Raw genomic sequence first — 25,735 nt, forward strand, 5'->3', positions numbered from 1 at the left:
CTGGGTGTCCCCCTCCCCCTCCAGCCTTGTGCCCTGTGTTGCTGGGTTAGGCTCTGATTTGCTATGACCCCACTTAGGACAAGCGGTTTCAGAGCATGTGTGTGTGTGTTATAATCCGTTGCCAGGAGTTTCCTCTACAATTACGAAGTTGTTGACTGCACAAGCACAATATTTTTTTGATTAATGGTTTTATTAGCTATGTAAAGACAACTGAAGTTCCATTGCTGCCTTTTTTCCTTAGTGTTGGCAAAAGGAGAAAAAAGAAATTGACTTCTGCAGTGGGTGAGCTTTCAACTCATTCACAAAGAAAACAAGCAATTGATTCAAATCTTGAGGGAGAGAAAAAATAAGAACGAACTAAAATGCAACAACACCTTCTTGCTCGATATGTCTAGTTCAATTTATCAAGCCACATATAGTATAATCAACCTCTTCCTAACACACCAACAAACCACTGGGAACCTCAGCCAAAAGAGGGTTTTGAAAAAAGCAAGGATTAGCTATGGACATGGTTTCTATTAGCACATTATTGGGTTACTCTGGGTGCGAAGTGCAAAGGGGTGCTCATGTGTCAGGGTTTGAGAATAGCCTGTAAACCAGGGACTTCAGTACAGAAAGGCCCTTGTGTCCCTCCCTAGGCATCCATAAAAAGAAGACATTGTTTGTTTGCAGCTGTCTGAGACAAGGCCCCAGAGGCAATGGAGTTCCTCTTGGGCTATACAAATAGCAGCATACCCCAAGCCACCCGCCACCCTCAGGAAAGACATGAATGTGATACCCAGACACCTCTCCGTGTCCCCTCAGCCATTATCTGCTAAAGGTGTCCCACACCATTAGTACATTTTACACGATAACCTTGTATGTATGACCTTATCATAAATGCACTGATAAGCACAAGGAGAACATGCACTACTTACGACCCAGAAAGAGCCCAATAAATGTGTCTCTTAAGGGTGATGGTCATGAAAAATGATACAACACATTGCTGCTCATCACCAAGGTTTATGCAAATTTGCACAAATGAAGACAGTTATATTGTATTTATTAGATTACATGCTCTGCATCACCATAAATCGAATGCAGCTAGTGTATGCGTGCTGTGGGTCCTTAACTTGAAGTTCCCTTCTCAAAATAAGCACTCGGTAAAAAGTAAATATAACTTTGGATCCAAAGCAGAAGACTTGTCTTGTCACTGGAGATTTTGGGGGCAAGATGTGAAAACTGCTAATCAGCTCCTCATCCTGATTTGCAAACATCTTATCATTCATGATGATGGATGTTCTAGCCATGTGACGCTTATCCCCATGCAGAACTGTAAATTAACAAGAGCCTGACAAGTCCTTGGAAGAGATGGTCTCTGCTGGATGAACAGCTTAATCACAGGCTGACTGGAGAGGAGCACCTGCGCCTGCCATCTCCACTCAGGTCTTCTGGGACTACAGAGTAAACAAGGCCTTGGCCTTTCAGCAGCTCTGCTCCTACTCTGGCTGATGTCCACGTTAATGCATTTTAACCTTTTCAGCATATGAAGCTAATAACTGACATTGCTGCAGATGTTTTTTTTAAACATCAAATTGTTGCCCAATTAACTTTGATAACAACTCTTAGCCACAAATTGGTTTTAAAAATTGTACACTACAAAACCAGTTCCTAAAGAATCAAGTCTCAGCACAAAACATTAAAATGCACAGAACAAGACAGAAAGAAACATCTAAAGTAAGATGACAGTGAAGAGTCAAGGCAATGCGTAAGAGAGCAGAATGACGGGCTGTTATAGTGAGGAGGAACTCCACTAACAGCATTTGTACTCAGTGAGTAACATAACGGACTGACTGTTCTCCTGGGTCTCCAATGGCCTAATATTAATTCATATTTCGGTGTGACTCTCATAGAACGATGATGACTATATGTGCTGTCACTGTGGTAAAATATGGAGTGCATGTCATTTCAAATGTCTCCACAAAGATGCTATGGAAAGAGTACAACAAAACACATGCAAAGAATTAAAAAACAGTGGCGGGCTCTTCAATACATGTGTATGAGTCTCACCCCACGGGCCTGATGCAAAGGACACAAAGACATTGCCATGACATCAGCGTGAAATACAGGAGCAAGGATATGTTCCACAGCTGTAACAAATTACAGTGAGTCCCGTCTGGGTTGGCCTTCAGGACAATATCGGACCCCAAAATACAGATGGATGTTCTAACAGAGCAGCAGGTAGCAAAATAGCAAAACTGCAGCAAAATTTCCAGTTGTATGAATGAGTGAATGTCGCTTTAGATAAAATGTGTTGGCTCATTGACAAAATGATTGTGACAAATAACATCTGTCTCTCTGTAGCGTCCGGACGGGAGTCCGACACGGACGCGCGTTGCTATTACGTCCAAACACAGACGAAATATATAATGACTTCACGTGCAGTGTGAGGTTAGACGTGTACGGTGAGTATTGTAAGACACTCGGTGGAAGTGAAACAAGAAACACGAGACCAGGAAACACACACGGTGTTTGAACTACGGTGAACAGTGAAACGCTAATCTGTGAGTCTGACCGCAACCCTGAGACGTGACGAAATACCGGACAGGAACGATGGACCAGGACTGAAGAACAAGAGGCAGGAACTGACGGGACGGGCACTCGGGACTGGAACATGCACACCTAGAAAACAAACTGAGGGAACAAGAGACTACCAATCGCCAACGAAGCACAAGAGAACTGCTGATTAAGAATCCGCGACTAGTTCTGCTCCGCTGGCTCCTTTTATACCTCCATGTCCTACGAGACTGTGAGGTGATAGGTGAGCGTTAGCTAGCGGCACTGAGTGGCGCCGCCTCTGACCAGGAGGGGCAGTGACCCCGTGGGATGTGACAGTACCCCCCCCTCCAGGGGCGGCTCCAGCCGCAGAACGCCGGCGGGTAGGCGGTCGCCCCCGCCGTCGCGGAGCAGGCCGATCTGGATGACACTCATGGAAGTCCTCAATAAGAGCTGGGTCCAAGATGTCCCGTGCTGGTACCCAAGACTGCTCCTCCGGCCCATAGCCCTCCCAGTCGACCAGATAGTACAGCGTACCCCGTCTCCGTTTGGAGTCCAAGAGGGCCCTGACGGAGTAGGCAGGAGAACCATCCACATCCAACGGTGGAGGTGGAGCAACTGCTGGGCTCTGCAGGGCGGAAACACAATGGGGCTTGAGGCGCGAAACATGAAACGTGGGACAGATACGATAATGCGAGGGCAACTGAAGACGGTAAGAAACCGGGTTGATCCTCTTCAGGATCTTGAAGGGGCCGATGAAACGGGGGGCAAGCTTCCTCGAGGGCAAATGCAGTTTGAGATCCTGGGTGGACAACCATACTCTCTGCCCTGGCTGGTACAATACAGTCCTACGCCTTTTGTCGGCCTTCTCCTTTTGGTGGGATACCACCTCCTGGAGACGGACATGTGCGGATTCCCACACCGACTCACTCCTCTTGTACCAGTCGTCCACAGCTGGCAACCCACTGGTCTCCATCGTCCACGGGAACAGCGGAGGCTGGTAACCGAGCACACACTGGAAAGGAGTTAAGTTTGTGGACGAATGGACCAGGGAGTTCTGGGCGTACTCTGCCCAGGGGAGGTATCTGCTCCAATCCGCTTGATTCTGAGCACAGTAACTCCGCAGGTAACGTCCAACCTCCTGGTTGAGGCGTTCCACTTGCCCATTAGACTGTGGATGATAACCAGAGGAGAGGCTGACTGAGACTCCTAAGCGGGCAAAGAAGGCCGTCCAGACTCTTGAGGTGAACTGGGGTCCCCTGTCCGAGACGACATCCTCTGGCAGGCCATACAGCCGGAAGACATGTTGGAACAGCAGTTCCGCGGTCTCCAGGGCTGTAGGTAGACCTTTCAGAGGAATCAGTCGACAGGCCTTGGAAAAGCGATCTATGACGACCAATATGGTGGTGTTTCCATCAGAACACGGAAGATCAGTAAGGAAGTCCACCGCTATATGGGACCATGGACGGTTGGGAATCGGGAGTGGCTCTAAAAGCCCTGCTGGCAGCTGCCGTGGGACCTTGGCCTGGGCACATGTGGTGCAGGCAAGGACGAAGTCTCGTACGTCCTGTTTCATGGATGGCCACCAGAAGCGTTCAGCGAGAAGCTTCAAGGTTCGGTTGACCCCTGGGTGTCCTGTACTTGGACCATCATGGGCCCAGTGTAGGAGCTCGGACCGAACAGTGGACGGGACGTATTCTTTGTCTTGGGGCTGCTCGTTGGGACCGGGTTCTTGACGTTGGGCTGCTTGGATATCGTCCAATAAAGCCCAACGGATAGGAGCCACAAACTGCGTCGGGGACAAGATGGTGTCTGGTGGGGAGAGCTGAGGCGATACCTCGAACAAACGGGACAGGGCATCGGCCTTGCCGTTCTTGTAGCCAGGACGATAGGTCACCGTGAAACGGAACCTGGTGAAGAACATGGCCCACCGCGCCTGTCTGGAATTGAGCCTCTTTGCCTTCTGCAGATACTCCAGGTTCCGGTGATCAGTTAACACTAAGAATGGGTGCGTAGCCCCCTCTAACCAATGTCTCCACTCTTCTAAGGCCATCTTTATGGCTAAGAGCTCCCTGTTTCCTACATCATAATTCTGTTCAGTAGGCGACATCTTGTGTGAGAAATACGCACATGGATAGAGCTTCAGGGGACTTCCCTGGCGCTGTGAGAGCACTGCCCCTACCCCGGCCTCAGATGCATCAACCTCCACAATAAAGGGCAGTTTGGGATCAGGGTGCTTCAGGATTGGGGCAGAAGTAAAACGCTTCTTTAGGTCTTCAAAGGCCTGACTCGCCTCAGGAGTCCAGGTCAGGCGCCTAGGGGCTCCTTTTAACAGAGCAGTCAACGGGGCTGCAACGGAACTGAAGTTCCTTATGAAGCGCCTATAGAAATTCGCAAAACCTAGGAACCGTTGCAGGTCCTTTACTGTCTTTGGCTGGGGCCATGACAGAACTGCCGAGACCTTCTGTGGATCCATCGTGACCCCGTTGGGTGTTAGGATGTACCCCAGGAAATCCACAGAGTGCACATGGAACTGGCACTTCTCCCCTTTCACGTACAGCTTATGTGCTGCCAGCTTTTGCAACACCTCCCTGACATGTCCAATATGCTCCTCACGGGACCGAGAAAAGATCAGGATATCATCCAGATACACTAATACTGAGCGATTAATTAGTTCTCTGAGTACTTCATTAACAAAAGCCTGGAATACGGAAGGTGCATTCGCCAGGCCAAAAGGCATGACCAGGTACTCATAATGGCCGAGGGCGGTGCTAAAGGCGGTCTTCCACTCATCCCCTTCCCTAACGCGAATCAGGTTATATGCGCTCCTAAGGTCCAGTTTAGTAAAGATGGTAGCACCGGAAACCTGTTCGAGGGCCGACGTGATAAGAGGCAAGGGGTGCGGGTACTTCACAGTAATGGCATTTAGCCCCCGATAATCAATACAGGGGCGCAAACCCCCGTCCTTTTTCTCAACAAAGAAAAAGCCAGCGGAAGCTGGAGAGGTAGACGGCCGGATGAATCCGGCTTCTAGTGCCTCCGTTATATAAGCCTCCATTGCCTGATGTTCAGGTTGAGAAAGAGGGTATACCCGCCCCCTAGGGGGTGTAGTGCCCGAAAAAAGATCTATAGCACAATCCCAAGGTCTAAGAGGAGGCAGTTCTGCAGCCTTGTGTTTGCTAAACACCGCCACTAGATCTGCATACTCCCTTGGAAGCTGCAGGGGCAGATCTGCATTAGGGCTCTCTATGGATGTGGAGTTACAAGATGTCTCCAGGTGTTCGGGACACTGCTGTCCCCAAGACAGCAGTTTCCCCTCCCTCCAAGAGATAATAGGGTCATGGGTGCATAACCATGGATATCCCAAAATAATGGGGTTATCAGGGGACTTAATCAGATAGAACCATATCTGTTCCTTATGGAGTGGCCCTACCTGCATAGTAACGGGCTCTGTGCGCTGCTCTACACGCCCCGACCCGATTGGAGCGCCATCAATAGCTTTAACAGCCAGGGGTTTGGGGCATCGGGCACAGGGCAAGCCCCAGGACGCGGCCATATCATGATCCATGAAATTCCCTGCAGCGCCACTGTCTACCATAGCTTCCGTCTGCTGCTGCTGGAAACCCCAGGATACTGTAACTGGTAATGTCAACAGGGAGGTATGGAGAGATACATCACTCACCAGTAAGTCGGTCCGTTGGGATCCACGGGGTGGCCGCACTGGACAGGAAACCTGCACGTGATCCGCAGCTCCACAGTAAAAGCACAAGCGTTGCAGAAAACGGCGCCTCCTTTCCTCCTCTGTCAAACGCCCGTTACTGAGTCGTATTATTCCCTGTCTGACGCACTGTTCTTCGAGCCCTGCACAGCTGACAAGGTTGCGTGCTTGAGCCGGCTCACTGTCCACAGGGCTGTAGGGCACCTGCTGCCCTGGCGGCGTCGGGGTCCGGCTGGACCCGGAGTTGCTCCGGTAATCCGGCGAGAACTCCTGAGAGAGTGGTCTTGACAATCGGGGGCTGGATGTCTTCTCCACTGGAGACCTGGAACGCACCTGAAAACTCTTGGTGCTGGGGAAGAACTGTCTCTCTGTCTTTCTGTCTGGGCTAGGGGGTGACTCTGGAGAGTAGGGCCCTGGGAACAGAGAGGCTGGACTGGAGATTGAGTATTCTGTGTAATTCTGGTTCTCACCTCTACTACCTTGCAAAGCCTCCGGGAAGGGAACGGACAGCTGCTCAGTAGCGCTGATCCCATTGGTCTGCACAGGGCTCGTGGGCTCTGCGCGAGGACCCGAGGAAGCATAAAGACGATCAAAAAGACATGTCCGCCAATCATCATGCGTTTGCGAACTGGTCGGATCGGCGCCCCGCCCACCGTGACTGAGGAGTCGTGTCAACTGCTCCAACTGATCTGTGAGGCGGCTAGCGGCGTTTGCGCAAACCAGGAGCCGTTCTTGGTTCGCCTCTGTCAGATCCGCCAGCTCACGCCATTCCGCTGAAGTCATATTAGCAGGCGGATTCTTCTGTAGCGTCCGGACGGGAGTCCGACACGGACGCGCGTTGCTATTACGTCCAAACACAGACGAAATATATAATGACTTCACGTGCAGTGTGAGGTTAGACGTGTACGGTGAGTATTGTAAGACACTCGGTGGAAGTGAAACAAGAAACACGAGACCAGGAAACACACACGGTGTTTGAACTACGGTGAACAGTGAAACGCTAATCTGTGAGTCTGACCGCAACCCTGAGACGTGACGAAATACCGGACAGGAACGATGGACCAGGACTGAAGAACAAGAGGCAGGAACTGACGGGACGGGCACTCGGGACTGGAACATGCACACCTAGAAAACAAACTGAGGGAACAAGAGACTACCAATCGCCAACGAAGCACAAGAGAACTGCTGATTAAGAATCCGCGACTAGTTCTGCTCCGCTGGCTCCTTTTATACCTCCATGTCCTACGAGACTGTGAGGTGATAGGTGAGCGTTAGCTAGCGGCACTGAGTGGCGCCGCCTCTGACCAGGAGGGGCAGTGACCCCGTGGGATGTGACACTCTCCTTCAAAGTGTTCTGCTCATTTTCCCAGGTCTGAATACTTCTGCAGTACATTTGGTTTCCTGCCTTCGCCTTCACATCTCCAGTCAGAACACTGTTACTCATGTTGACTTAAAAACCAATCTCACCAGACTCTGACAATGGAAATTAAACTGGGTGCTCGGATGCGCTCATCCATCTTGCAAAACAAAGGAAACACCATTTTCTGAACTACAATATTTTGCAAACAGTCCTTAATATGTACAAAAAAAGCAAGACCGATGGGCAAAAGAGCATAACAAGGAAAACAATACAAAAGTGCCCAGCTTCAGTTCTTATGGGCATCCAAGATCAAAAGGCATTTATTCCAGGTCTACCATCTGATAAACTTGCAAGGTATACACAACATTCAAGCATGCCATTGTATCTAATCTGTAACATGTGTAATGTCATGAAGGATACATGGGTATTTGTTGTCAATTGAATTCAGGTTGGGGGGTGCAGTGGCGCTGTGGGTTGGACTGGGTCCTGCTCTTCAGTGGGTCTGGGGTTCAAGTCCCGCTTGGGGTGCCTTATGACCGACTGGCGTCCTGTCCTGGGTGTGTCCCCTCCCCCTCCAGCCATACGCCCTGTGTTGCCGGGTAGGCTCCGGTTCCCTGCGACCCCATATGGGACAAGCGGTTCTGAGAATGTGTGTGTGTGTGTGAATTCAGGTTCTTTTCATCAGAACAGGCACTGATATTATTGTAGCTTCCTCAATGAGCCCACATCAACTAGAGTTATCAGAAGGGGAAGAGTTGGAGATGCACACGTCTTGAGGCACCAGTATGTACAATGGCTGCTTCCGTCAGTGGGAGAGCTGTTTGTCACCAACTTGTGTTCTCCACCATGCCTTGAGGGGACCCAGTCATTAAGCTACTTTGTTAATTTATTTATTAATTAAAGTGCTTCGCTACATTGCCCCATGGGACAATGAGCTTGTTCGCAGCATAGGGCCTCGGGTGGCGTGCGGGCAAATCAAAGATGGTCTCTCACGAAACAGGCGTAATGAGAACAAATAGGTTTGGAATACAAATAGCTGCTCTGCTCCACAGGCTGCGAGCACGGATCTTCCTGTTGGGCGCCATGCTGTACCATGCCACGACTGAGAAGAGAGAGGGGCTGAATATGGTGTGGGTAGAGGGGTGGGTCTGTCTAGATGACGTTTAAATCGTAACCGCTACTGTGTCTTAATGAGTCCAACAACTCATTAACATATGAAGAAGGTATCTGCAAGGGCCTGCAACTATCGCATAGCAATTAGGGTCTGTTTGTGTTGTGCTATAACTAACTGGCCATTATCTTACTCGCTCTAACTAGCTACCCTTCCAGGGTCACATAGGCATTGAAGGGATTCAGACTAACCAACCTTGTTGGAGCAGTATGCTTTTCTATTATGTGTCAGATCTGTAAATCCCTCCAGGGGTCAAGCGTCTAGCACATTTACCACAATACAATACCACTGGCTATGAACACCCCCTGACACAATGACCTACAGATAGCCTCCACACTCTACATGTACACAGATTATCATCTTTCTTTAGTGATGAGAGGATGATGACATTCACAGGCCTCGCATTCATGCTGAATCTTGTTCAGGAAGGCACTGTGGTGGATAGGGGTGAATCTTGTAAAAATGCAGATGGCACTGCAGAGGCTTGAACCCTAGATCTACAACCTATCGCAGTAATTATACTAACATGCCTTCCAGTGGTCTGCCTTGCAGGCAGTGGCATATTATTTATGTCAGACGAGCAGGTCGGCCTATGGGATGTTTTTCTTAGCTGTCATTGTTTTTGTGAATAGGCTCCTAACTTCAGGCTGCATGCCTGTCTGTTCTCCTGTGCTCATTTCCCAAACTGCCAGGTACTGCCAGGACACACTCACCCATGGGAGCTGGGTCAGAAAACAAGGACAAAGATTCCACCGACATAGAAATACAAAGAGTGTAATATAACCATTTTAAAAAGTAACTATTAAAAATGTACGTACGGCAATCAACACAAGACATACTATGTGCATGCAACCCTTCACCCACAGCAGACCACCCTCGTCGCGAATCCTATCACTTCCAGTGAAGTGCAACTCAAGCCGCTAAAGCGAATTTCCCTATTGGCACCAGCGGGAACGTTTGATTAACAAAATCCGCTGATCCGTTTCCTGTGTGAAGTGCCACAGGCGATTACAAGAGCCCTCCACTCCCAGCAGCCCAGCAGAGCAAGAGCCATAGCTGGTGCCTGAGCCAGCGCCAGAGTTAGAGGAGTCAAGACTCCCTGGCTTACTGACTGCTTGGGAAGAGTAGATCTATATTGCCCTGAACACCAAATATTGAGCCTACACAAATTTTAAAATCTGTCAGTGTCTAAAGCTTTCCAGAGAACCTAGTAGTCACCTTTATTATCCTTATGTTCTTAGAAGGTTCCTCTGTGTACACCAATCATGGCTATACACAGGAACACATTTTTATTGAGGTCCCTTTTTTCCACATTATTGAATGGCTAACTATATCGCATTATTGTGTTTAAGATGTATGAGGTATGCATAATGGAACCAAAAAAAGTTTCAGACTTCCACTGTCCTACTGTCCTCAATGCACTTCCAGCCATGACAACACAAGACAAAAAGGTGGGAACTTTACAGTATTTAGTTTAATTCTTGTCTGAACTGCTTTTCCCCTGCTAACCTAAAATTACTTTTCCTTGAACTGTGCACATCTCTATATATTATAAATACAGACAGACACACACATATATATATATATAACAACATACATACATAACATTTAATGTATTAAATAGTAAGAATTTCAAGAACATGAATGTGCTTAATTTTAATAATAAAATATGCAACTACACTAGAAAACATGGAAAAAAAAATTTACACTTTTACGTAAGTAATTTTTGAATAAAACATATGTTTTCTGCCATCAAAAGCAGTGAACGGATGAAACAGAATTAAATATTGTGTTCAAAAAAATCAATTGTTAAAAGATTATTTCAATGTTCAGTGAAAACAAAAACATTAAGTGCACATTGATGGGTATAAACTGTAGAACGACATTAGAGAAGATCTGTGAGCCTCAGGCAGATTGTCCACAACAACAGAAATATTCCCAGGCAACCTCCTGAGAGTCTGTCTTCGTTTCAGCATACTTTTGGTTAATATTTGTACAACCCACATGGGTCCACAGATTGTTCTTGCAACGATAACAGGTGAAATTTAATTTTAACCTGAGCGATCAGAGGTTTCCTTTAGTGCATTGCGTCTCTCTGCAGAGCTAATTCCTCCCTGTGGGTTTGCAGAAAGATGGATTAGAAGCAGCTCAGAATACAGTTCAGAATATGGGACAGGTGTCCCCACAGACAAACTGTGGCAATTACGTACTCATTAGGTAGGAGATTGCCTTTTCGAAGGAGCACTGGGCCAGCTAAGAGGGGAGACTGCTGTCTGATAATTCTTTGTCATTTAAGAGGCTCCAACACTTTGCTAAACTATAACAAGCTATGAAAGTGAGCTGCTGAACTACCTACTACTCGCTCAAACGTTGCTTACACGCAAAAGGAATTTAACGCCTTCAGTTAGTCAAGATACACGGGTAATGTCTGCTTACTGGAACTGATTACATTGGTTTAATTCTCCTTTAATCACCACACTCAAACTACTGTGAAAAATCATTATACAAACAAAAGAAAGGAAAAGTTCCATGTGGAATATCTTACTTGGAAATCCTGACCTAAATACTGCTGGTATGTAGCATATGTAAGTAGTTTTGGCATGTGGGTAGGCGGAACTTTCCTGCAAAAAGCTCATCAGAGGGATTCCATCACCTCGTGAGTTGAGGGGATAATGAGTATCTGCCAGGAATCTAATGGTGATGATCATAGTGACAACAACGATGATGATGGTGATGATGATGATTATGATAATGGTGATGATGGTGGTGCTGATGGAGGTATCGTTAGAGTTGCACAAAGGCCTCACGCCACAAGTCTGCCGAAGCTTATTCAAACCCTATTAGCTGCTGTGAGGGGAAAACAAAAAGCACTTCAGGAGGACTGTGTGAACAAGAAGGCCTTAGGAGGCCAGGAGAAGGTAGCCTGGCTGGGAGCACATAGGATGCTGGGTGGGGTGCTTGTCATTGGGACCATTATTGCCAATGCAACCTCGGCAGATGAAATTCTCTAATGGACTCCTCTGTTTTGTGGAAGTCATACCAGGCAGCTTTATTATTCATTTTTATTTCTGGGCAGTAGTGCATAAAACAGAGGGATGGACATTAAGCAAAATGGGCTACAGCTTTTATTGCACAATGCTGAATGCGCCCGTATCTTTCATCTGATGTTTGCACTAGCAAATGTCTGGACTTAGGGTCTATTGTGGCTATTTCCTCTTACCTCTGTGGAACTTGCTTAGAAACGCTTTGTTTGAAAAAAAGACCTCACATTTGAATAAAGATGTGGTAGAAATGTGTCCTAATTTTTTAAAGTAGAATACCTTGACAGATTTGCATGGCCTTTTGTATTTAAAATGGCATTATTGCTGTAATATGGCTTTAAAAAACACAAGTTCTACTGTCACTTGTGTCTTACAAAGGCAAGACAAGTTTAGCTTTTGGTAAGGCAATGCTATACATTATCATAACTGCTGACACCAGAGCCTTTGATGGGGGGTCAGCAGGGTCATTTGGCCCAGTCCTTACATCACAGAGGGGGCTTGCCTCAGCTAAGGGTACATTATAGTATATTTACAAACTAGTCTAGGCAGACTGTCTAAAACTAAAGCAAAATAAAATCATACTGTCATAGATTCTACGAATAATTTTTTCGTGCAATTTTGTACATTAAGATTTTTTTACCCGCTTCCCAAATAATGAGGGGGCCTCACAACATAAAATGACAAAGGCCTCTGAGCTCACAGATGATCTGGACACCAGTTAACCATATGTACAAAGCAAATAGTAAAAGTGATTAGAAAATAAAAAATAAATTAAAATGAGCTGTGTTCACTCCATGGAGCTCAGATCTTCATGGTATAATTACAATTATAGTATGGTCCTTACTTTCTCACCAGAAAAAATTAAACAAAGGGGCAATAAACAAAGGTACAGATTATCAGATTTTTTTTGTTTTATTCTCTGTGCTTTTTCAGATAAAATCGAGACAAAATGGGGTCACATTTCACCTGTACAGATTTTTACAAATGTTACAAAATATTTTGATAAAACTAGAGCGGCAATATAAATAACCATAACTATTGCTGTAGCTGACCAAAATATCTCTCACCTATATCTGAACACTCATATCATATCATCAATGGAGACAGGCATGCACAAAAATGTATGTGATTTGAGTCAATCTATTCTCCTTGACTAAAATAACTGTATAAATCTCACAAAACACTGCACAAAACTGAACATCCATCTAATTTGGAAAAAAAAAAAATTAAAAAAAAAAATCACCCCAAAACCACAATGAGCACTGACCAGAATATTCTCACTCAAAGCAATTAATCTCTTCCAAAAAAATTTTCTGACACCAAATGTATTATACAACTCTAAAGTGGTAGCACATTCATTAAACCCAGCGTCAGACAGACTTGATTCACAGTACTGAAGTCTGAATTCATGATGGGCAATGCACGAGCTCTAATAAGAAACCACTGAATTGATCCCCTGTGCAGAGGAAAGGAGAGAGAACAAATGATTCAGTCAGACATCATTAATCAAACTTTATCCTCGGCCCGATGAAGAGATAGCAATCAGTTCAGCAGAAAGCCGTAAAATACAAAAACCAGAGATTCTGACAAATTTGACATTGTTGCGAATCAGGACTTTGACAGGGAAATGATTAAATGCCATTCAGTAAGACAGGCAATATATTTAAACATTAGCCTGAACTGTAAGTTTGTTAGTTGTACAATTCCCTTCCTCAAGATCCAGGTCACTTTTAATCATTGTTTGGGTGACATCACAGGATTCATACAACAAAGCTGAACACGGAGTGAATGACATCTATTATTAGACTTTACTGTAATGGGTAGGGCTTCTGGTAATTATTAAACTCATTCGCAAATACTGATATTGTTAGTAATGAGTTCATCCTCCAGCATCCTCAAGAAAGGCTCACGAACAGCTTAAGTTTGCAGTAACAGCACTAGGTTCAAACACACTTTATATGCAAGGTGTTAAGAAACAGCTCCTTTAAATACACAAACATAGTACTTAAAATCAGCAACTGAAACCTTCTTACATCACGCAAACACACCAAGGCTGAAACCGCTTATGCTGAGCGGGGTCACGGCAAGCCGGAGCCTAACCCGGCAATACAGGGAGCAGGACTGGAGGGGGAGGGGACACACCCAGGACGGGATGCCAGTCCATCACAGGGCACCCCAAGCGGGACTTGAACCCCAGACCCACCAGAGAGCAGAAATCGGCCGCGCACCCCCCCCCCCCCCCCCCCCCCCCCTTATATCACTGTGTTTCTTAAAGTTTTCCAGCAACTTGGACACAAATTCCACTGAAAGGGTTTGGCATACTGCTAAGATAACACATACAAAATGACCTTTCACACTGAAATTTTGCATAGAAATACTCATGTTAACTGACAGGTTTGTGGTGTACTAGGGTTATGACAGCTAGACAGACCAACACAGATATTTTTTTATGATAACCATAAGCTGTGAGGTGGCTGAATGACAATGAAGATGATGTAGTTATGCCAAATGTACATTATAAAGACTTTTGGTAAACTGACTTGGTCTTCTTATTCCTTGCTAGGGGAATGCAAATAATGGATTCACTTCGTGAATTAAAACAGCCTGTCATTAATCTGCACGTGCTCTGGGATGTAAACCCAAGTTTGAAAGCAGGAAAGCAGAAGCAATGACAATACATTTCTATATTTGCATGAAGACCCTTAATCAGATACATCAACAAATTGCATTTCTCAGAGCATGTCTATAATGTTGACATTATTTTAAATGCAATATGTTTATTTATGTTTACACTTGTAAATTCATATTAAATAAGATTTAATTATTAAAAACGGCTTAAATACATAAATTTACGTACACAATTTGTTTTTTGCTTGTCGAAATACAGATGACTATCTTTATACAGGTCTATGAGCCATAGTATGAACAACGAGGACACTGACCATTTGTTTAAAACAGCTTATTCAGTTCACTAAACATATTTAAATGTGTGTTATGTTTCCTAAGATATATCGTAAATGTGTAATAACATTATATAACTGTAAATACAGTATGTGTGTATCACTATTGACAGATTCCTACACATTATGTATAACCTTATGCAACTGCTTATTCAGTTCTTAAGCACATTATGGCAGTGATATATTTTAGGTTTTTAAAACAGTTTCTCTCGTCTGTCTTCCAGTCTATTTCAACGCACATGATTATGAAGAAGTGTTCACTATTGTTTTCTTCACCAGAGAAAGGAGGAATTCCCTGCTAATGCTCCTTTTTTCATTCTCTCCTCATTCCCATCTTCACATATTCAGTCAGGAGAGGCCTGGATGGCAAAGAGAGTTTCCTGTTAAAGCATTATGATGATTCTCGCACCCTTTCCATCTCTTCAGGCAGGATCATGAGCAGATGTGACCAAATCCTACTCAACAGCCTGGCGCTTGGCGATTAGTTCGGCTTTTCACTTCCCATTAGCGTCTTTGTTCGGTGTTTCGTGCTGGAGAAGTTCCTCCAGCACCTGCTGCCCATGCATCCCCCTCCTTAATTTTCCTTCAGAAAAAGCCAAATTGGGCAAATGCTCCAAATACAGAGGGTGATACCTCCATGTGCACAACTAGCAAACAGTGACCTTTTTGTGAGAGGCTAAAGAATGCTAAGGCATTAATACACTCTAGTAAATTGCCATTAGCCATCCCAATTAAACCCTTTTTAACCTTCTAGTAAGGAACAAAGACAGCTTCTTGTCCACAGGAAAAAAAAAAAAATGTCTATAGAAAGTCTCAGAATGTTCAGAAAGGTTAATGGTGTCTCATGGGGAGTAAATACATAAGGGGTCTTGTTACCCTTCTTGTGTCCTCAGTTTGATAAACCCATGTCCAAAGAGCTCAGCCATTAAGTCTTGCCTCAGCCTTCTGTGCCAACAATTGAGTAAACATTTAATTACTTTCAAGTCACTTTTTTATTCTTTTTGAGTAAATTCAAAAGATTTAGAAACAATCTGCTTTCAATTATTTCGTAGTTTTCATTTCCCCAAACACCATCAATGAAGCAAGGCTTTCATTCTAGGATCTCATCTCATAAAATCTTATTGCAACTGTCAGAAATTTAAAAAATACCTAGACTTTTGGTAGTTCTAATGAATATTATTTAAATGATATAATTACAGTTTCTTTGTAAAAATATACATTATCATCAAGTGAATTCTCAACAAAATAAAAGCCAGCAAGGAAAAATACTCAGGAGCTATATTTACAACAGGCAATAGAGTCCAAGGCAGAAATAACTGCTGGAATGCAACTTTATAGAGTGCAAAGTGCATCAGTAACTATGAATTCAGTGAAATAAAATACAATAAAATATGTCATGTACAACATAAGGAGACATTATTAGGCATTTTTGTCACATTAGCTATACTTCAGTTCCTTACTGAAGCATGTTATTTCACATCCCAGTAACATTTACTCATATCAGAAGTGTGTATCCCTAAAATGTTACAGATCTTTTCAGTCTTAGTTGCTCAAACAAATGTTAATTTTTGAACTGTGCAAGAAATGATGGGAGAACTTTTTCCTTGTGAACAGCATCAAATGTGACATTGTGTTCTTGCTCTTTGTATTATTTTAATCATTCCTCATTCATCACTTTTGCTAGTAATGTTGTTCTTCACACTGCGTGAACTACATACATATTGCTAAATTTGTTAACTGTTATACTTTAAATTTTCCCACATACCGTGCTGCTTGAAAGTATGTGAACTCTATAGGGATGGTCCTTTTTCTTGCATAAAATATTAAAATCAACTTATAAAATAAAAATTTCAAATCTTAAAATACATGAATATGATTTAGATTTGTTCTTTTAGCTGACGCTTTTGTCCAAAGCAACTTACAATTACTTACCCATTTGTACAATTGGGTAAGTGTTTTTTACTAGAGCTATTTTAGGGTAAGCATCTAGTGCAAGGATACTACAGCCAGAGATGGGAATTAAACTTGCACCCTTTGGGTCTAAAGAGAGTATCAATAACCACTAAGCTACCATCTTACATAGCTGAGTCTACTTATCTACTTGGTTTAACCAATGCAACCTGAGGTTCACTTAATTTTGCACCTGCACTACTCCCATTTTTCTACTACACACATGATTTTCTCTAAATCAACATATGGAATTGGTAATTACACACCTCTCATGTCAGATGAGACAGACTGCTTCTGATTAAATAACAATATCATGGTAAAACTAAGGGACGTAGGGGTATTGCATACTTTCAAGCAGCACTATATCATCTAAGCAATGTAAGTGTTATTCATTGACTTTCTTACTAACAGAGGTGGGGAGTCAATAAACGACAGGATCAAAAATTTATCAATTCAAAGATTTTCACAGTGAACAAATGTTTGGACAAGAAAACACAACTCAACTATACAAAATAAGCCACTACAGCTGACACTACAGACTTCCTGAAACACTCATGTGACATTGTCAGGAGGGGCTAATTGGGAGAGAGGAAAGGGGCCGAGCCATTCTGTAAAGCCCTTTCATCTGAATCAAACACCAGGAGGTGCAGGATCAAAAAGCAACAAAACATGCAAGACTTTACCACTCGACTTATTGGCCTCTCTCCTACTGGATGGCTCAAATCATCGATTTTGTAAGTAAATAAATAAAATTCTGCAGAGGCCCTTATTCACTAAGCCATTCCATTTACATTTTAAAGGAAAGAGTATTCTGAACAACCACACAGTATCCTAACAACACCTAAGTCTGAGAGCCTATATTGTGTCCTCCTGCCAAAACTCAGAAACGAGCCCTGAATGAAAGGCGTCAGGAGCTTGCCCAGGTTGCTCGCGTAGGAATATTAAGTGAAATGGGTCTGCTTAATCATTCTTTGCAGATTCCAAATGTAAATTACTCAATTAACTCCAAGCACTTTAATGAACATTTTTTTGACCCCCTCTGCCCACTTAACTGCAATCTGTTGACAGCTCCATGACAACTGTGTCTCATTTGCTGAAGAAAAATTTACATCTAACCGTCACTTCAGAAATCTGATAGGAGAAAGACTGGAACTGGTTCTAGAAATTCTTCCAGAGCAATTTAGGGAACAACACATACACAGAAGGTTTGGATCATGGAGAAAAGGGCCCGAAGAGAGAGCCTAGAGTGCAGAGGAAAACAGGGTTTTTGCTTGTGTTCCTCAGGAGCCCCCTGGGGGCTTGGAAAGCTGAGTTTGTCAACGCCACAGCCTCCAGTCCTCCTGGTGAGAGACTCTCCTTTCTCATCATCATGGCGATTCAAGCGCTTCTAGAGCAACTGGGCTTTTTTGTGTGGGAATGCAGAAACAGCACAAATGGATCCATTTCTTCATTTACACTCACAAAAAAAGAAAAAAAACAGTGTGGGAAAAGTATATGTAAAAGGGGGCAATAAATATCAGCGATACGCACCAATAGGACAAAATTTTCATATGTGTATTTACATATGGATTTTCAAAATATTTAGCAATGGACAATGAGAGCCTGGTATCAGGAACACAGTATTTTGTATGTTGTACAGGGGTAATACATAGTAATAGGGAAAACCCCAATACAGTATGTCATGTTATCAAAATAACAAAAACTGGAAAATGTGACCCAGTGATGTAGAAAAGAGAGAGACAGGGAGAAAAAGGAAGAGGGAGAGAAAGAAAGAGATTTTTTGTTTAAACATCCACTCATGTGGAGGCAACAGACTCCCACTTTTTTTCCAAAAGTTGAAAGAACAGATTGAAGCATAGAAGCAAACAGCCATCTGAAAATAAAGACTGAAGACATACTTAGGTATTCAAAGGATAAAATATCTTTGTTTTAGTCACTAATTGCAACAGTAATGACTTCAAGGCTGCAGACTTTCTGCTTTTTATACGTCCTAACATTCTGAGTGCTACATGTTCAGGATTGACTTATTTAGGTGTGTTAATGTTTTGTGTATCACATAAAATGTTAACAGCAACAGAGAAAAAATGCTCTTAAAAATTCTTACAAACATTAGAGAAATGTACTAACAAAAATAACAGCAATTATGTGTTTCAGCAAATTACTGTTTATGTCTTGAAATTTCCTACCAGTTCTGGGATCACCGTACAACAGATCAATTGCCTCTCACCTGACAAGCTGAGACATTTATGAATCTTTCCAGAATGTTGCCATTCATGCATATGAATTTGTACAGACTGAGAAACACTATAATTACATTTTGAATCATCTATTAAGTACCCCGACATTACAAGTATTTTAAATCTATCACCCAGTACAGGTACAAAGGATCAGGATAATGTTTACAGAAGCAGTGATAGAGGATCATGAATCCCTTGAACCTATCCATGTAATTTTAATGCATTTTAACTGAAGCCTCTGGTTAAAACATGCCCACAAGTCACAGTATTTCTCAATTGGTCTAAATTCTGAAAAAAGCACAAGAACAGTATTTTACAGTTGCTTTGTACAATGGGTTGAAATCAAATTTTAATTTTTGTGGTATCGTCTCAAGAAACACTGTTTAACATTACAATGATAGGACCACCCTATCTATTAAAACTAATCACTGAGGTGACGGCATAAACCGGTACAAACTGCATGCCATATACTAGTTCATGCTTGTGATTAATTTTATTCACTAGTCCACTGTTATTCCTCTCACTGACTTTGTACAGTCCAACATGGTTCACAATGGACCAAAACTGTAATATCCTTGGGGGGGCGCAGTAGGTTTGACTGGGTCCTGCTCTCTAGTGAGTCTGGGGTTTGAGTCCTGCTTAGAGTGCCTTGTGATGGACTGGCGTCCCATCCTAAGTGTGTCCCCTCCCTCTCCAGCCTTACGCCCTGTGCTGCCGGGTTGGGCTCCGGCTCGCCGCGACCCCCGCATGGGACAAGCGGTTTCAGTCAATATGTGTGTGTGTGGGGAATATCCTGTGAACCCCACTCATGACTGAACAACTCCAGCCAGTGACTGTCAGGTGTCATTAATGTTGGACTTGTGTTGTCTTAGGTTTGAAATTCCATAGTTGGGATTTACTGAGACTACTACAGCATAATGTTGCCCTGCCTGATCATCTAATCGGGGGTGTTTCGGCCAGTAACATAGGGTATTAATAAAATGAAAACCTTTTCTGGGGTGCAACTGAAACTTTGACTGGCAGGGGCTGGCTCAGGTGTTAAGATGTGGTCTAGCCAAGCAAATGGAGCAGGCACTGGGGATTATGTGACACTGTGGCACAGATAAGCAGACATCCAACTGCAAATCACCAGTCTCCAACTTCCCAATACCATGAAGGGAGGACCCCAATAAAGCGCTGCATCGAATACAAAACAGACAGGAGACTGACAGCTTGTCAAATTGTTAGGTTCTGCTGCTACCTGGCAACACCAGAGGCCAGCGATAAGGCAGTAAGAGAAAACAATTACAGTCACAGACTGTTCCTAATGGGCACACTGGATATAATCAAGGTCCTGATTTGCGGAACACAATCGCCAGGCGTGTGTGTGAAATCCATTAACTCTAGATGGCCTTGCAAGACACTTGTGCTTTCAGCTGTTTCATTACTGTGGCAACTCAAGGGCAGCTCTTCAGCCATGCCACTCTAAACATCTCTTATTTCCATTTGTTATTTTTTTTCCAGTTTTATGTATTCCCCTCCCCAGTTCCTTGTTCCACTCAGATCACAATGCAATCAGTGCTATGACACTATTTGTATTTCTTTTTTTCTCTTTTGTGATACATCTTAAAGACAGCTTCCATGCTTCAACTGATCTTGTGTCTGTGGCATCTGTTTCTCTCCTCAGTTGAAAGCAATGCCACTGGGAATTAGGATTTTCTAAGGAACTTCAGTTCTGCCAGTTATACAGCAATGTAGCATTACTATGAAATTACTCACAGTTGTACTCTGCAGAACGCATGAGAAGTTTGCAAATCATCAGCCCTCGGTTGATCACACTTTTTTTAAATTAAGTCTAAAATAACTTAAAAATGGTGACCTCAAAAGTCTTCTTTTATATATGTCTATTTTAAACACATTATAATTCAGCAGGATTTAAATCTCATTCACAGAGATTTTACAAAGCCTTTGAATGTTAAAGTTTAACTGAACTATGTCATAGCCTAACCTGCTATGTTTTAAGCCATATCTGAAACACAGGTTCTCTTTACTTCTCTCCTGCAAGATAAAAAAATCAGAAAAGCCCACATGACAAAACACACATTCTGTCAACCCTGAGCAAGAAGAAGCTGGGAAGAATAAATAAATAAGTTTCCTATCTGACAACATTTGTAGGCTGCCTCTTCCAACCAGAGGCTGACAGGAGCACTGCAGATTGATAAGATATCAGCCTTGGATTAATGGTTAGATCAGACAGTTGTCCTGCGTAGCAAGTGCCTCTGCTGTGATGCAGATGAACCTTTGGTACAAGAGACAGGAAGAGGTCTGCGACACTTAAGGATGTTAAGACTGAGCAAAAAGTCCATTCCAGGTTGAATGGGAGTGAGGTAGTAGATAAGAATATCCATTATTCCAAACCCCTCAGGCCAAATAAAACTATTAAGCCTGTTTACCGCCAAGACCATTCATTTGCAAAATAGCGAAAAGGCTTGAGCCACATCACAGCATATGACACACTGCACGTAAATTTGAAACGAAAACCAGCCTTATGTTTACCTAGCTCAACTGAGAAGTAGGTCCCTCTTGGGGAATCAATAAGTCAGTGGGAAAATAAATTCTACAAATGACTCCCACACTGTGCCAGTGTACAAGCAAACCACTAGTAATGAGGTAACAATGCAGTTCACAAAGAATGAACAGGGGATCGGCTCAAAAGAACAGGGCATTCAAGTGACATTAATGGCCACAAAAGGACCTCTGCAGCTACTACGGCGAGGAAGCAGAGAGAACAACAAGACAGAGTGGTCGCAGCTCACCTTTCTCATTGTGGGGTTAACTAATCAACTCTGTGATTATTTCTGTGCAGCAACAAGCAGGTTCTCCTGCACACACTATAAATTCAATGTCTAACACTTGCTGTTAACAGGTACTGCCCACTTGAAGTGCTGCTGCCTGAAGGTGAGACATCACTACATCTGACAACATCCTAAAGTTGGACCGAATTGTAATATGTTTAAGACTTAAAAAGACTGCTTGCATTGTGACTTAAAGCACATACATTAGTACCATCTTAAGCATCGTTTGCTGCTTGTAGATGGCTGTCCACTGCAGCCATTTCCATGTCACTGCATTTCATGCCTGGAAGATGGTTTTGAGGAAAAATAAATGTTCCATCTCAAAAACAATGAGAAGATCATCACCAGGTCCAAGATGCACAGCAGAGCGAGGTCATGTTTAGCAGAGAGCGCTGAAAATACAAACCTCAATCTGTCTAAAAATAAAATCATGGATTATATAAATTATTTAAAGTAATTTGTACTTTATGTTTCACATATCTTCTTGCAGATTTTCAATATCAGGTAAATGAGTAATAACCTAGAATCAGATTAAGATTTGAATTTTAATATATATGTATTAAAATAAATATAGATATTTGAGTGTATGCATCAATAAATAGTTATATACGTCTTAATTATATAACTCCTTACATAGTCATTTATTACTGACAGCCTAGTTTTTGGTAAACAAAAACATGACATGTAGATGACATGATTATGCATGGAATTAAAAATGCACCCAGCCCCCATACTAACAGGTTTTAATGAGGGATTTAAAAATCGTAAAATGCAAGAAATATAATTTAGAGCACTTGGAACTTGTACAAGAGACATGTAAAGGTGCTGATAAATTTGTCACTCGTTTCTTTAAATGTCTGCTCTGCCTCAAAATCGCCGCTGTCAGACTTCTCTGGCACCTTCCAGGCTGAAGGTAGTGGGCGTCCCGGGGCCCCCTTGCACGCGCCATTTCCTTTACCTGCAGCACCATCTACCGGTGAAGACGTGTCGGGACAACAGAAACGCAATGACCGTCTCAGTCAGTGTTTCACTTCCCACGCGGCAAGAGCCTGAGCGCCGCCGCCCGAGAGCTCGGCAAACCTGAATATGAGACGGAGCAAAATTTTTAAAAGCTCAAGTTATTTAGTCAACTGCAGGAATGAACTCTTAAACTTTTAGATGGCTACGCCAGAGAAAGCCCGCGAAGCCATAATAAAACTAGAAAATAACGAAAAAGGTTTTGCTATTTTATTTTTTTCGGGATCGGGATTTTCGGTTACTTTCACATTTTTTTTTTTTTATTATTATTTAGTCAGTTTTACCATTTATTTTAATACACACTCCGGTTCCGTTAGTCGAAAACAAAAGACGCAGAAGCGAAGCGCCGGGCTGTTCGTTCGGTCAAACAAACAAAGACGACAAAAAAAAACAACAAAAGACCATTTCACATTAAACTTTAGAATGGGGTCGTTTGGTGACTTGGGGACTGCAACTTTTTAAAGAGGATGAAGAGTTAATTAAACGTCCTGTTCTGGAAGTGAAGTGGGCAGAAAACGCTGTGAAAATCGCCTCAGTCAGTGTTGTTTCCCTCCGAGAATCCGAATGCACTTTTCTCACAACTGTCACACAATAAAATGTGAATTAATAGCGCTCGCAGTCAAAACAGCGGCTCCCGACAAGGAAAATTCACGATACCGAGATTATTCCGTGAAATACAGATATAGTCTACTGTTCAAAATGTAACATGAACGACATAAACTGGGTAAAACCAACTTACCGGTGGTTCCTTTAAATTAGTAATACGTGAGGTATCGTGTTGCAGGTAGAAATTAGCAATCAATCCGCACATCGCTCTTTCCGCTGGTGTAAAATTAAGAGGCGATCTCGGTGGATTAATACAAGAACGTGAAGTTGAAGGAATGAACTTTGACGACACAAACGAACTCTTCCTCTCGTCAGAGGTAACGCTTGAACTATGGAGCCCAAAGTGGAAACTTACCTGGGAAGAACTGTCCGCGCGCGCAGTCCAGCAGGCGAAAGAGGAGAGCGACAGCAAAGTACATCCGTCTATCCATCCTGAGGCTCTTCACTGCACATACCGTCCGAGCGTCCGCACAGCGCGTGCCTCTCCGCGCTCCGGTCCGCGCGCCTCGCTACGTCGCTGCTGTTGCTGCTGCTGCTGCTGCTGCTTTTGCTGCTGCCGCTGTTGCTGCTGCTGTCCGCGCGCCTGTCTGCGCTCGCGTCTGCGTTCCTGGCAGCGCTCGCGGTGTCCTCGCATTGGGATCGCAGTGACAGTATTTAAAGGCACAATCCTGATCTGATTGTTGGGCTTCAGTTGAGTACCAGTAACTGCTGGAGAAGAGAGGGGGGAAGAGAGAGCGGAGTAGATGAGCCCGTCCCCCGGGTCCCTACACCTGCCCTATCAGACGCGATGCGCACGGGTGTATGCGCGAGAGAGAGAGAGAGAGAGAGAGAGAGAGAGAGAGAGACCGAGAGAGAGGGGAGAGAGATTGAGAGTGTGCGACTTTATCTCTGCGCCTCTCGTTACACCCCACCAGTGCAACAGAGGTGAGGCGCGAGCGAGCGGCTCTTGCGCAGCTGCCGGAGCTCGGAGAGTGAGACTCGCGACTGGGAGGACGCCGCGCGGGGGGCTCAGTCGCGAGCTCCGGGTGGGTGGTGGGAAGAGGGCGGCGTGCGGTTCACGGTCTCGATCCAAGCTGAGTTACACACTGCCCACGCGTATTGTATTACTAAACCCAAGAGACCGTTAATGTTTAATGAGCATTTGGAATGCGCACTTTATTAATAACCGTCAGCGTAAATAAATAAAACTGTCACGGTTTCCTGCAGTTTCAACTTGACGCAAGACACATTGTTCGAACGTTAAAGGAGCTAATTGAAAATCCGTAATTAGTAATCGGGCTCAGTTTTGAATGAAAAATACCGATGAATCGGCGCGTTGAAATTGCAGGAGTCGGGACACACCATGCGGACTGAATAAATAATATCATACACTGTGACTGTTCCCTATACTAATTAAATGTAACGTTTCTTTAATTCAATTAATAATTGCGCGTGAAGGCCACTTGAGAAAAGCTCGATTTGATAGTTATTGCAATGTATATTGATTTTACATAAACGTAGGCTCACGTGATGTTTTTAATAAACTCCTCCACGGTGTGTGTGTGTGTGTGTGTGTGTTTTGCGCTATTAGAATATGAAAGAAAACGGTCACACTGACTGACAGCGACTGGCGAAAGATCGCTCCTCCTGGACTGTCCCGCTGCTGGTGGACGCGCTCCAGAGTCTCTCACAGTCAGAAAGGGCCGTCGAGACTCGTCCTCCGCCGACACGACAATATGAACTGCACCGGTGCATCTTTTCGGCGCTGTCCTCTCCAGCACCACCACCACCACCACCACCACCGTACACATGCCCAAACTCTTTGATCGGCTCGTTATTAAAACATCTAACTGGAGGGAGCTCGTCGGCTGCACGCGCAAGTTTCCCCGAAATCAAAGACGATTTTAATTAAATTATGAAAAACACATTTCGCATAAGACCATTTTCGCAATTAGTGCAATCGCGTTGGTTGGAACTGTCAGATTTACACAGAGGCCTCATGTGTTATTAAATCTTTTACCGGTTCTCCTTAAGCGTTTAAAGAAAACAGCATGAGGAGGACATACACAGTAAGTAAGTGTATAAAACTTTCCTGTTCATCAATCAACTTAATATAACTGATAAACCGCAATAAAATGAAAGGAAAATCATCTAATACTACTGTAGTTCTACGAGGTATTGAAGGTCCTTTCGCGCGTATATATATAAATTTTACGTGGCTTGGATCAGTAATACAGTCACAGGAACAATCTTACAAACTGACTAATTTTTTTTTTTTTACCTGTCACAGCCAATATGTGCTATCTACGTTTTCTGTATTCCCCCAC

At 43.7% G+C, this 25,735-nt stretch overlaps 1 protein-coding gene across 7 annotated transcripts in view; it reads right to left on the reverse strand.

Moving 5' to 3' along the window:
• The window catches only part of ptprt (protein tyrosine phosphatase receptor type T), a 197,924-nt gene extending 173,695 nt beyond the window's left edge, over nucleotides 1-24,229 (reverse strand). For 6 of the 7 annotated variants that reach the window (XM_018742332.2, XM_018742331.2, XM_018742329.2 and 3 more), the window contains exon 1: nucleotides 23,785-24,229. In XM_018742332.2, the coding sequence (XP_018597848.1) occupies nucleotides 23,785-23,860 (76 nt within the window). In that variant the 5' untranslated portion in view covers nucleotides 23,861-24,229. The remainder of the gene's footprint in view (nucleotides 1-23,784) is intronic. The other variant, XM_018742330.2, reaches the window with a different exon arrangement.
• Nucleotides 24,230-25,735: the final 1,506 nt, after the last annotated feature.

The sequence above is a fragment of the Scleropages formosus genome, chromosome 22 (genome assembly GCF_900964775.1).
Source record: "Scleropages formosus chromosome 22, fSclFor1.1, whole genome shotgun sequence".
Taxonomy (NCBI): Eukaryota; Metazoa; Chordata; class Actinopteri; order Osteoglossiformes; family Osteoglossidae; genus Scleropages; species Scleropages formosus.